At 39.4% G+C, this 14,236-nt stretch overlaps 1 protein-coding gene across 1 annotated transcript in view; it reads left to right on the top strand.

Moving 5' to 3' along the window:
• Positions 1-14,236, top strand: part of IPCEF1 (interaction protein for cytohesin exchange factors 1) — a 62,072-nt gene that overhangs the window by 32,361 nt on the left and 15,475 nt on the right. Inside the window, exons 6-9 of the mRNA XM_051615800.1 lie at positions 620-691; positions 3,549-3,610; positions 6,778-6,866; positions 12,152-12,518. Coding sequence (XP_051471760.1) covers positions 620-691; positions 3,549-3,610; positions 6,778-6,866; positions 12,152-12,518 — 590 coding nt within the window. The remainder of the gene's footprint in view (positions 1-619; positions 692-3,548; positions 3,611-6,777; positions 6,867-12,151; positions 12,519-14,236) is intronic.

The raw sequence follows: 14,236 nt of genomic DNA, 5'->3' as shown, positions 1-14,236 counted from the left end.
CCAGCAGGTTAACTATTGGCCTGTCCAAGGACTACTTCCATCTAGTTTTTTTCAAACTTGCTGCCAAGTTGCTTCTTTGGTGACTCCTAAAACTTGTATTGGAAAAGCAGTGAAGAGTCAGTCCTTATTCACCCACTGCAAACTGCTTGTGCTTTTATTGTATTATATCATATGGCTCTTCTGTAAACCATCAGTTTTCCATACTGTGGTACCTTAGCCCGGCCAATCACTCATGGAAACTGTACAATATCTTGAGTCACCGCAGGCTCTTTCTCTGAACCTTTTCCAGGTTTACTATGCTTTTCTGAGCTGGAGGAAGCAAAGCTGCAGACAGTATTTGAGATGCGGGCACACAACAGAATTATGTAATGGCATAATGGTCTTTGTTTTATCCTTCATTCCTACCTTTGTAGTTCCTGTAGTTTACACCTTCTGAATAACATGTGGTCTAGGAAATGAGCAAAAGTGGATGAGAGTTTTAAGGAAAGAGCTACATGGATAAGCTGATCTGGATTAATGTAGTGGAGTGAATAAATATTTTAAATAATTAATTTTTTAAAAAAAATTTCTTATGTAAACTAGTTTCTTTTATATCTCTTCTATTTTTCTTTTCTTCAAGTGCTATTAAGATCAGCCACCCACAGATCAAGACATTTTATTTTGCAGCAGAAAATGTTCTGGAAATGAACACGTAAGTAGGGATGACTGGCCATTTTTCATCCTGTCTCACGCCTCAGAATACTCTTTGAAAGTTCATTCTCCCACTGTCAAGCAATCTTTGACAAAGTTATTCAGGGAATTATTCAGTCTGTTTTTTTGTCCTGATCACTGTATAGAAAGAAAACACTGCTATTTTTTCACTAATGATAGTTGAAATCAGAGGCTGCAGTAGCAGCTTCATTTTGATACTAATCTTCCTGACATTTGCTGGTATAATTTCCTTTCCATTAGACAGGCACAAAGATTTGATAGCAAATTTATCACCTTGGGAGAAGTGAGAGAAGAAAGGAAGGAAAAGAAAAGTCTTAATATAGTTTTGTCCCAGAAGTAATCTAAGACTAGAATTATAACAGTCTGCTTTTAGAGTAGCAAGAGAGTTAAAAGGGAGGGTTAAAAAGATAAAAACGGCTGCTTCTTTAAAGTATTTACTTCATCCCCAAAATATATTACAGTTAAATGTTCCTCATGACAGATCAAAAATTTTCTTCCCACAAATGTCCATAAGAACAATTAATTTGTGCAGATTTTAGTGCAAGAAGTAAAAATGCATATGAAACTCCCATTTTAGAAACCACTGAGCTGTCAGAAATAGATATTAGTTGCTTTGATCCAGTTTTGGCTGATTTAGATACATCTCATATCTTGACTTTTTTACTTCACGTTGCAGTCTGTTCATAATGCTGTTGCCTTAAATGGCCAAATACCAGATAAAAAGCAGAACAATTTAAATGTGGAGAGAGCTCTTGTAAGAGTCAGGTCAGGATTTTAATCATGGCTCTGCTGGTGATCTTTGTGAGATCCTTCATAGGGCATTGACCATTCTTTCCCTCTATAAACAGGATACCTCATACCACAATGGAAAAGGATTGAGGTTGAGAGAATCTGTGTGACCTTCCAAAAGGGCTACACATACAGAAATGTATCCATACTGTAAATACTACAGTAGTGTACCCACATAGATATATACGTGTATAAATCTGTACTCAATAGATGTATACAAGTAAATATAGACAGAATGAATGCGTTTCTTTTGCAACTTTGAGCAGCACAGAGCCTACTGGTGGGCAGATTACTATCGATTCTTGTATTGCTGTGTTTCCTGCTGGATCTCCTGAACAGAGGGAGAAATTCTCAAGGCAGATGAGCTGAGGATGCCTGAGAATAAGGGACTGCTGGACAGGAATATTTCTGTAGAGATAGTAACCCTGGTTGAGAGAGAAAAGAGGGAAGGATGTAGGGAGAAGGAAAAGGAACACAAGAGCTAATGGAGGATATTTGTGAGTGGTAACAGCGAGTTTAGAGCCCAGCTGGAAATTCTCAGTGTCTTAATGACACTTTTGAAATGTTTAGTCTCATGTGAGTGAGTGATTGAAATCTATGCAGGTGTCCCAGCTCTTATGTCCCCAGAATGATTTTCTTCAAACTCCACTCCTCAAGTAACTCTCGTTTTGTCTTGAAAGTCGGCAGCCTAGCATTAGAGCAGCTTGCACTATACTGCACTAATTCCTTACTGTTGTAACTGATTATGTTTTCCTTGACAAAGTATAAAATACAGGCATTTAATACATAAAGTACACGCATACTCACGCATATGTCAAAACAGACTAAAAGACATCTGCTCTCTTGGCTGCAGTCCTGCAAATACACATCAGTGGTTCCACTGAACTCACTGGGGCATTCATGTATGTCGAGTTATTGGTGTGCATAAATGCTTGACAGATCATGACCTTTTAAAACTCTTCATGCATATATATCTATTAAATCAACAGCGGATTTATTAATACAGTCACTTGCTTCATTAATTTAGCATGTATTTAATGTCATGGACAAATGAACACATGCTGACTAGCTGTGTGCGTTTATCTGGCCAGTTGCATACAGTTACTTCTAGTCTAGCCTCGTGGTTAATGAAGACCTATATTAGCTGTTAGATGACAGTCAATAACAGAAGTTACTTTATTTTCTTGAACTGTTATGTGGCTCTGTTGTTCGTACTGCAGTCTAAAAATCCAGTTGACACTAATCTCACTAGCAAATTTCTCTTTGCTCCAGTAGAATCAAGACACTGTTTTTTCAGAGGTATGAATTGTAATTCCTGCCCTTCCTACATTCCCTGATTAGGTCTTGAGTTTTAACCTGAAATGCCTGAACTTTTTCAGTTGTTAGTTTTAGTAAAACCTGGGTAGATCTGAATGACCCACAGGCAAACACAATATGCAAAAAGTGTATCTAGGGATTGTTTCTAACGCTAGAAAAATGCAACTGCCTAGGAAGAGAAATGGGAAAAAAACCTGTTAGTAGCTTAAAACAACACAGGAAGTGCCACTTACTAAAACCAGAAGTACACAGGGAGTTGAAGAAAGCTATATGTAATTGTTAGAGTCTGCTCTTTAATTATTTAGATTCTTAGACAATGCTGTGACAGCTTTGGCCAGGGCAGCTGACATAACCTCCTATGGCTCCTGTGCCTTTTGCTTCATCTCAGGTGAAAGTTGGCACCTAAGGAGCAGGACTAAGCCACTGACATTGTGTTATAACACACTTTAGCTTCCACAAATGCAACTCCTTGGTCATCATTAGTGCTTTTTTCAGTATCATGGAAAGATGATGTCGCAGACAACTAGTCTTCCTCAGCACAGTGCATATTGGTATTCAGGTACCTAGCGCCTTTCTAGAAGATGATCTAAGAAATAGAAAGAAACTGACATTTAGTTTTTAGGTTAATGAAGACACCTGTGGTGATGTAGAACACATCTATAAGGGGCAAAACTCTGTCCAAACAGCATGCAAGTATCCCTAATTCTGTATTCCCTTTGTTTCAAACACAGGTGGCTAAGCAAGCTGGGTATGGCTGTAGTCCCTCAAGCATCCAACGGGAAGAATGAGGAAGGTACACTTCTAACAATGGCTTCAGTGTGTAACTACATGTTCTTCACAGTTTTTGCTCGGCCAAATTTTCTCAGCTCTTTTCTGTCTTTTACATTTTCAAATTGGGTTTGTCAAATGACTGAACTCAAAGAAACCACACTGACACAGCACAGAGTAATGACAGAAAAAAGACACAATGGTGAGAACCAGTGCCACTGAGAGACACTCAATGTTATTGTGAGAGGTGTGTAGCTACTTCTTGGCAGTTTGCTGGCTTGCTAAGCCTATCAGGTGTGAAGAGGAAGAGCTGAGCTACTCTGAGTTTTGAGCTGGTAAGGTATATCACAGGACTTGTGCTATGGCCTGGGAGCTTGCTAGCTTGGGAACATCTTGTGCAATGTAGAGCTAGTGTTTCCTTCATTCCTGGGAGTTTCAACAACAGCAATGTTGGGGGCAGGGCATGATAGTGGTGGAGTACCAAAGCCTCCAATTTCCTTCAGAGTCATGTCCAAGAGCTCATTGCAGAATGAGTAATTGAGAAATTCCCTAGCAATGTGTTTATTGTGTTAACTTGCACACTGACCCAATAGAACTCTTTGGTGTGAGGATACATGCACTCACATCAGAAATCTGGGCAGAAGACAAAGCGAGTTACCTGTTGTAGCACTTGGAAAAGCTTCTGGTGAGGACAGGTGATGGGAGCTGGTTTAGAATGAGAAGGGCTGTGGGTAGTACTGTGTTAGCAAACCAGGAATAGATTCTGAGGAATATGCATCTTCTGGGCTTTTGACTCTCCATTTTTAGAGTATTGGTACCAAGGAATGCTCAGTTTATGAAGGAGCTGTTATTACAAGAAAGACACTGGTATCTGTAGTAGTATGGACGCTTGGGTGATGCAGCCTGTTTTGTCTAAGCACTGAAATGCTCTTCCCTGCATCCCTTCTATTGTTTCCCAGAATAAAGTTGTGGTTTATGTCCAGGCTTTGTACATGTAATTTCATTATTGATTAATCTGATCTAGCTCTGTTTATTACTCTGGCTTTATTTATACTTTGTCATTAAAAGCAGCTTTGGGCCTGGTAAATATATATACCACTGATTTCTGGAGACTCAGCAGATCTCATAAATGTATTTGTTTTCAGTTCATGATTCCTCTTTATTTCTTGTCAGGAAATGTCTTAATTCCCATATCCCCAAATTCCTCCAAATTGTCTGTGCCTGCTTTTAACTCAATTTTGTATCGAAACAGTCTGAAATAACTAGGATAAGGGGCCATATTCAGTATTAGGCTGGGTAGCAAGAACTGCATGGTAACTGTACTTGGGGAGTCAATGTCTAAATATATTGTCCTCGCTTTAACAAAGGAGGAGTTTGATGGAAGATGAGGATAGTCAAAATTATATATATGAAAAAAAAAATATTATTTAAAGCCTCAAAAATACTGGTTGTGATGGCTGAGTTGAGAATTAGAAAACAATTCAAAATGACTCAGTCCAATAATGATAATTAAAAAAAAAAAAAAAGACACAAAATAATCCACTCAATAACCGCTTCAGCAGGTAATCTAGTTACCCTGCAATAAGCATAACATAGCCAAGATTTATCCAGCTTTTAAAGTTGGTGGTCTATTTCTCTGTCAGAAAAAGGCACTCTGATTCTGGTACCAAATACCGCCTCATCTTTGCACGCATGTTTTGTTACGTGTGCTCCAGCAGCTGCCTCGAGTGTGGATTCAGCACCCCACCAACCTGCCTGGGTGGATGTGCATTGTTGTGTTTCAGAAAAACACAGTCATTACCCACAGTCACGTCTCTTCCTGCTGACCTGGTTCTCCCCTCTGTATCACACACCATAATTCTTCAGGAGGGTCTTGGCTCTTGTTCTGGCAGTTTTTGTGTGTTCACATACTTTCTAGGCATTTTAACAAACCCTTCCAGCCCCATTTGCCTATTTAGAGTATCAGAAACAGCTGTTGATTCTTCTGTTTTCAGATCTTCTGTGTGCCTAAAAGGGGAGCTGTAGAAACAATAAGCTCTTTACTAAGAGTTATTAAAGAAGATGTTAAGAGAGTCTTAGAATTTGATATAGGCCTTATTGTAACTAGCCTCAGTCCATCATGCTAAAATGTGCCAGCATATATTTCCAGTAGACAGAATAGCAGCAATGCAATTAAATTGCTCTGCAAAGAATACATGGATAAAAAGTAATTAATCTCTTTAAATTTTGCTTGCTAACATTTTAGAAACTTCTCTCTCATGCATAGAAATCTCTGTTCCTCTTGCACTGTGCTTATTAGAACCCCCAAATGACATACACAAAAATAAAGTGTGTGGGTATTAATTTAGTTAAAAGATTAAATACTCACAGGTGCTTTCCCAGAGACTGTGCTAACACACTGCTTTCTAGTGGTGTGGACCCATGAAGTCCAGCTGTTAAAAAGTACTCCCAGAACATAAACAACTCTCACCCACTTGGGGAGCGAGCTGGAGGGTTGCTTCCACCAGACACCCAGCTGCCCAGGGATACAGCCAGTGAAGGGAGAGGCAGTTCCAGCTCCTGTGGAGACCACAAAGTTGGCTTCCACTCTTGTGGCACTCAGCACCCACTCATGTTGTCATCACTGAGATCTGACTATGTCTTTGCTATCTTCATATCCCCACTTCAGTTGGGTGGGCATGAGCACTGTCACCCTTTCCATGTGGTGCAGGGCAGGATGTGAGCACTTGTTCCTACAGAGGTTGGATGTGAAAAACAAATAAAAAATGCCAATGCGAGTTACTGTGTGGTGACAGAAGACTCCCATGAGACCACTCTACGGTCTCCAAAGCACCATGCAACTGATCTGTTTTCTCCAAAATTGCAGCCAAAACACCTTTCTTTGAAAGGCTGCAAAGGGAGGGAAAAAAACCCTCCCCAAATTGATTCGTGAAGCTATCTTGGGCAGTGCCACCTACTGTTTCCTGCCACAGCAATTTAGCAATTTTTTTGTTTAAGGAAAAAGTTTGCTATGAATAGTGTAGCATTACCACAAGCAGGTTAATTTTCACTGTAGGAGACACTGACTTGTTAGAACACTGTCCCCAGCCCAGAACATTCTACTTGGTCAGCTTTGGTTACCACAGTGCTGTGAGGAATAAATCAGTTTTGGTCTAACACTTTGGTTTTGCTTATTTTCCATGTCTGCCTCAGAATGCTACAGTGAAAGTGAACACGATGATCCAGAAATAACAGACACACCTCCTCCCCCTTACATGGTCCAACTGCCACCTCCTCTTTCGGTAAGTGTTTCAGTAATTAGCTTGTTTCTAGTTGCTTTCTTGAGGAGGTGACTCTTTGAGGAATGATATAAAACAGTGGCTAGAAATGTTCACCTGGTATGCCTGTGAAGTGTGGATGCACTGACCAGCCCTGCCTCTTGGCAGAGGCCGCAGTTATTGCAGCTTGCATCGCTGGGAGCTTCGCGCTGCAAAGAACAGCTCCCTCAGATGGAGCTTTATTTATCTTGCTAGAAAAGGGAATGTGTCACTTTACCTCACACACATGCCGTCTTTTCTTTACTAGGTTTTTAACACTGCAATAATCTAGTTTTTAATACTGTTCTTCTTTTGTTTCCTTTTTTTTTCTTTCTTTTCTTCTTCTTTTTTTTTCGTCGCAAACCATCTTTCTTTTTTTCACCCCAGTAGTATCATCCAACACATTTGGTTGTTTGTTTGGGTTTTTTTTGAGTCAGCCGTTTTTGAGACTGCTGAATTTGAAGCTGCTTTTGCGGCAGTGAACAGAAATGAAGGGAAAGAGGCCCATTCTTACAGTGATAAAATCAGTTATTTACCTCTACCTCTGAAAAATAGAATATAAACCAGAAAATAAACATTCTCCTAAAATCTATGCTATTTTTCTCAGTTGCTGTAGTTTATTTGTCCAGAATGTTCCTTCCTGCCTCACTTAATTTCATAAATTAGAATAAGCACTGTGCACCCTCATGTGTCTAATCAAATTGACTCGCCGTGCTACTAGCCACTTATCGTCTTATTAATCTTACTTCTATATTGTTGCTTTTCCCAGTGATCTCATCTCCCCTAACATGTGTTTCAAGGTACAAGGTTTACTTATTTCTGTGTTTAGAAATCTCACTTGGGATCATGATAGAGCTGAAATTAGGAATCTTGAGTTCAAATTGCTCCTTTCCTCAGCCGAAAGTTAACATGGAGGGGTACACAGCAATAGACTTACTACTAAATGATCTCAGTACATCTCCTGAAAGGGAAATGCCTGCTGCCTCATTGGTGTGGTACCGGTTCCTCTATGGCACACTGAAATGAAACCCAGTAGCTGGGGTGGGCATGGAGGCAGTGAGGCAGGAATAAATTTGAAATATATAGATGAGCTGGAGAAGATTGCGTGGTCACAGGCAATAATAAAAGGTGCTGTCATGCACAGGGTTGCCCCTCTGGCAGTCTTTAATTAGCTCACATAAAGCTGGGAGCATATGACACACTGTCACCCACTTGCCCACTTCTGCTTCAGTCAGATAATCCGAAGTCTTCGCTTCCTCTCCTGAAGATGTTCTGTAAATGTTAATCACTGTTAAACAACCCACCTGGCACTTGGGGGGTGCATGGTGTTCACTGTAGAACGTGATTCTTTATTGCCTGTATTAACTGGGGGTTAGATGCGCCTGAAGGGCTACAAATATCAGAGAAAATAGGAACCTTGGCAATATTTCTTCAAGAGTTATTCTGGGCAGAGGGATGATAATGAAGTATCTTGAATTTTACACCTCAATGGCTTGCCTTTCAGAGGCTCTAAATGTCTTTTCCTTATGCTCATCTTTGAGTGAATGCCTGCATTTTTCCAGATGATGTATTTTAAGCGGGTGCTGTTTTTTTTAGTTTTCTGTTTCTCTGCCTTCCTGCTGTTTGTCAGCCTGTTGCTGCAGAGATGATCTCTGGTTGTCTCCATTCTATATGCTCCTTTTGAGTGCTGGTGTCCATGTTTTAGCAGGGGACATGTGCTGAGGGGTCCTGCCTCCTCAGCCTTTCCCTTAAAGGTTGTCTTCTCTCCAGCCTCCACCTCTTTCAGCTGATTTCCCTTCTCACCCCTAGCATAAAATACCTCTGCCATTGACAAAAGTTAGAGTCTCCTGAGCAAAGCTGTCATCTTTACACCCTAGAAGTGACTACGGAAATAACCTACAGCTGCCATGTGTCTGCCCTATGCTCAGCTTGCTTGTTTGGTGTGTAGGGACCAGTTAGGTACCAACAGAGCTGTGTCTGACTGCAAGTCATCTGTCTTTAAGTAACCAATTTGATGTTCCCTCCCCTTCTGGACAAGTACTGGAGCAAGAAAGCCACTGGAAAGATTGGGAAATCACAGCTTGTACTGAGAAATCACTTTTAGGAGTGGAGCTCTTGGTTGTCTCAGGAAGGCTGGCCAAATGTTGCTTGCTGCCTGTCAACTCACTGTGGAGTTTTTGAACGAAGCAATGAGGTGCCAAACATGATGGATTTGAGTTGATAGTCTGTGGACACACTGCCTTTGGAAGGCCTGCTTGAATCTTTTCAGACTGCAACTGGCAGAGACACTCATCCCGGAAACCCAGCACAGCACAAGGAATGCCACTGGCATTGTCTGGGGTTAATTTATTTTTATTGTTTTAATGTTTTTTTGAAGTTGTACTTCTTCCTGAGTGTTAAAGTGATTTTGCAAAATGGGAATTAGGAGCTAGGTACATTTTGGAAAATCAAACCAATGCTGTCTTCAACAGAAAAGTCTTCAGACTTCTTGGGCAACTCTACACTGAAAACTTGGCCTGGAAACTAAAAGCAACCCAGGTGCATGTTCTGTTACATATTAGAGCAGTAAACATTTTGCTGTGTTTCTAGCATAAAGTCTTCACTTGCTGTTTTGTTCTCTGCTGACCCAAACTATTTTGACCCTTGAAAAAGAAAAGAAGTAGTGAACATGAGCTTTCTATGTTTATGCATGCTTTTGAGTAGTGTGGAAAAAAAAGCAAGTGAAGAACAAGTAAATTTCAACATCTGTAGGACAAAATTTAAACTGACCATCTACATTAATTTCTACACATGTGAATGGATTTATAGTTAAAAAAACCAGCAGCTATGTTGAGACAATAGATGGCAGAAGTTCCAAAAGACCAGCTGAGGTGTTTCATGGTGATTCTTTTTCTCAAAAAAATGCCCAGAGACTCATTGATCTCTGGTGAAATCCTTATGATCTGCTGGCTCAAGCATTTGGTTTTTAAAATGTCCCCAAATGGACATTTATTATTATATGAGTGATTGCAAAACTTATAAAGCAGCCACACAAGTAAAGTAAACATTTATCATGCCAAATAAAAAAAACCCAAGCCACCACATGCATATAGAGAATGAAAGAAAACATTCTGGTAGCTTTTTTTATTCTCACCCACTTTTTTTTTTTTTTTTTAATGCACAATGAAAATGAAAACAAAAATCTGTTCCACTCAATGAGGTGCAGTTTTCATTTCAATGGCACTTTCTTTTGCATGGAGGTATGCCAGAAAAATAGAGGTGAGATGTAACATCTTCCTTTCCTGTCTCTGAACAATCAAAATGAGATCATCCACTCCACATGAGCAAGAGCTTTTATTGTTTGGTTGTTCTGCTTGGCTGTACAAATGCTTGAACAATTTATCTTTGTGATGAGAGCTCTTAGATGAAATGCTTCAGGTCACCTGTGATCCCAAGGGTATTTTTATCACTTGTACATCAAGTTTATGACAATATATCCTTGTCCTATGCTTTAGGGTGCTTTTGTGAAGATTTATTTTTTAAAAACAAGAATGCAACTGAAACAAAATGGTATACTTCTCATAACAGGAATATAAATTAAGTCTACTTGCACAGTGTTTTGGACAGTCTTGAAGGAGTGGCATTGAAAATTTACAAAAGTGAAGAAATGTTCTGAATTGATTAGTAGCTATGTGATACAGCTAGTTCAGAAGGACAGAAAGGCAAATCTACCTTGCTTTTTTAAGGTAAAAATGAAGTATGTACATTACAGCAACATTGAATTGCAGAAGGTTATATATCAATAAAAAAAAATGTCACTCTTAGTTTGGCTTATATGAATATATCTAATTTCTAGTTTACCAGGCTAGTAATAAGTATTCCAGGCTAGTCCCTTTATTGTGTTTGCAGCTTGTCTGGGTATCCCTAGCAACACCTTCTTAGCAATTTTCAGTACTTCCACTAGATATCTTCTGTTTTAATCCTTATACAGAGCTTTTCTACATATGTATTGAGACTATAAACGTGCCAGAATTGTGATCCACCAAGTCTGATATTCTGATTCTGGCACTGGCCAGTAGTAGATGATTTGCAGAAGGAGTAAATTTCTGCAGCTATCAGACACAAGAAATCTGCCTTTCACATAATGATGATCTCATCAAGATTTCTAAAAGCTTCACCATAAGCCTTTGTCTCCCCTTGTCTTCCATTACTTTATTAATGTCAATCATCTCTGGAGTATTTGTATGTTTATTTGTGTGATTGTGTGTATATATTATTTGTGTATTTGACTCCATTGGTTCATCTTTTCAGTGTTTTTTTGGTGGCTAAGAAGCAGACTAGTACTAGTTCTTCTTGTGTGAATTGCTTTTGTTGACCAGATAATTGCACAACTCAGTGTAAATGCCTGCTGCAGTCAAAGACCTAGGCATCTATAACTTTGTTCTTTCTCTCAACCTTTCTTTCCAGTGAATTGTGCATCTGTCATACCCTTTTCCATTCAACTGTTAGCTCCTAAAGACGACTGTTAGATGTCACTGAAACCTTTCTGGTTGTATGTGCTCTCATGGAGGCAGGGTGAAAAGTGCAGTCTGGAGGGCCCTCGAATGTCTTAATGATTTGTAATGTCTTGCTAGTGAAGTTTAGGTCCCTTTCCAGATTCATGTGCTAAAGGAGGAATCTTAGAGGTGAACAAGCAACAGAAATCTTGTCCTCTGCTCCATGACTGTCTGTTTCATCTTTCCACCGTTAACTTGCCATCATATTACTCATCAACCTTCTTGCCTTGATGAATTATTAGTTCCTGTAAAATGGCTTTGTATGCTGAGAAGGTCAAGGTACCTCAGTGCTTGGGCCCATTTCTGTCTATCTGTGGTTATGGCATTGGTGGATTTATTTAATGTTGCAAGACAACTTCATCTTCAATAGCTAATTCAGAGTTTCTTGTCTGCTCTCTTGATTGGACCAATAAAGTGAAGACAAAGTAGAAAATGAATGTGAGTGTGGGACCTAACATGGAAGGCTACATTAAACACAGTATTTTTCCTTATTTTTTGTTTCTAGGCATTGTCAGGTTCTTAACTGTTCTACTTCTGGCTTCCTCGTGGCTTAATTTCTGAAGTTACTGCTCTGTAAGAGATTGGCTGCCATACTTCAAGCTTGTTTCGATTACATCAACTTCAGCTGCATATTTATAGCATGTAGAACTTACTGATTAATTTGGAATTTTTTTTTTTCTCTCCACCACCTCCCCTGCTCCCCTGGCTCCTCCCCCATTTTTTCCTGGAAAGCAGGATCAGCAGAAGTCTTCTTTCACCTCGACTGTGTCAAGTGAAGCATCTTGTTCTCTCTCCTCTCCTGAAAGCACTTTCAACTCCCATGAGTCGTCTTCTTCCTTGATGTCTAAAGGGGCTTATTCCGAGAGGCAGTCCTGGCTTGACCTAGTTAACAGCTCTGCCACAGAAGAGGGTGATCAGCCTTTAACTTTCTGCGTACAGATTCACTCTGATGAGCCACCAGAAGTAGACTGTGGAGAAGCGGCAGAAAGCCAGGATGTCCGGCTTTCCAAACCGAGTGGTGGATCCCAAAACTCTTTTTTAGTTCCAGATACACATTGTCTAGCTGTGCCAGATGCATCAGGACAGAGATCACTGGCCAAAGGTGAGCTAATGTGAAAAGAGATTTTTGTCTGCAGACCCATACATGTGGGAATTCAGGGGTTTTCCTCAGCTTCATTTCCCCTTCCTTCCTTTATGCTGTTCACTGAAGAGTTTTCCAGTGGCACATCATTTGTCACAACCATTTGCTTATTGTGCATCAAATATATAACCTAGTATTTAATTGGTAAGTATCTTCACAGCTTTTCTCAAATTTTACTTATATGTTTAGATCATAGCCTCTGTATAGAGCTCTATGTATAGATCATAGACACATTTTATTATCTTGCTTTATTTCAATACAGCTGTCTTTCATTAGTTAGAATTTTATCAAGATTTTAAGAAAGTGTGTCACAGAACTGACCCCCTAAGCAAAATGGCATATGTAGGAAGTGGTGAACATGGGGTTAGGTCAATCTAACTTTAAAAATAAAAACAGTTGCATTTATTTCCAATACATATTCCCCATTAGTTTCATTGAGCTTCATTGTAACCAAGAGGAAACAACTTCAGTCCTGAATCAGAAAGTCCATTATGACTGGATTTTGTTTAAGCAATGGGTGTCTGCATAGGTATCCTCCTACCAAAATGTACTGCTAAATTTAAAAGGTGGCACAGTTCCAGAATTTGGTAATTGTAATAATGTAAGGATGATAAGTACTTTTATGGATGGTCATAGAATTAGCATGACATTCATAAACACTTAAAGCCGAGTTTGATAAACTCAGTAATACTTACCTATAAAAATGAGATTAAAATGTAAATAAAGGCACATTTTGGTATATCCTACCACTTGCCATGTGGTTAAAGTTTCTAAAAGTAATCCCCCCCCTTCAAATGGCCACTGGAAAAAAAATAAATTAAAAAATTGCAAGGAAATTAGTTAAGGTATGCCAATTTGAGAATGAGGTGGAAAAAAATTATTAATGTAAAAAAAAAATTCAGTTCCAAACAAAAGTTATCAAAAAGGATGAAATTTTGATTCTGTTGCTTTTTCCACCAGAATTTTCCCCTTCAGCTGGTTGCTAAGGGTGTGTACAAATACTGTGAGATGAATTTGAAATGTGGGTTAAAAAATATCTGCACAACCTCATGGTTTACAATAACTAGTAAGAACACCATTGTTATCTCATGTGAAACAAGAATGTGTATCTCAATGATATGCTAGTACAGTCCATATAATTTGCTTTGTAATGCTTCTACATAGTGCATTTCTGACAGCTCATCATGTTTCAGAGTAATGGGACTATCTCCACAAGGAGACATGTCCATCTTGCATTGGCATCTGTCCTGAAAGCACATGTGCCCTGTGAGTAAGCTGACCCTGCTGTTACCAGAATATTGATGCAATTATTGAACCTGCTTCCCACAGAGCTTTCATGTGTGTCTATTCTTTCTCCTCCTTGTGAGGACAGAAAAAAAACTGTCACATGTTTTTTTGTACACATGTGGCTCAGTAAAAGCTCATGAGGCTGTAGCTGGTAGCAGCCTAGAGCTGAGGTGAAAGTTTCAAGAACTGAAGAGCATTTGTGTTGGCAAAATCAAAAACTGAGGCCAGTGTGAGAAAAACTGATACATAACAGGACATAAGAGTAGCTGTGGCTTTGTGGGAAGAGCTTATCATAAAAATACTGAAGAAACCTCAGTGAGTGAGTTAGAAAATGGAATAAAAGTTTCTCAGAGATAAATGGATGAATCTCTGTAAAAGAAACAACAGATCCA

The sequence above is a fragment of the Apus apus genome, chromosome 3 (genome assembly GCF_020740795.1).
Source record: "Apus apus isolate bApuApu2 chromosome 3, bApuApu2.pri.cur, whole genome shotgun sequence".
Lineage (NCBI taxonomy): Eukaryota > Metazoa > Chordata > Aves > Apodiformes > Apodidae > Apus > Apus apus.
This window is presented reverse-complemented; position numbering and strand designations above follow the sequence as displayed.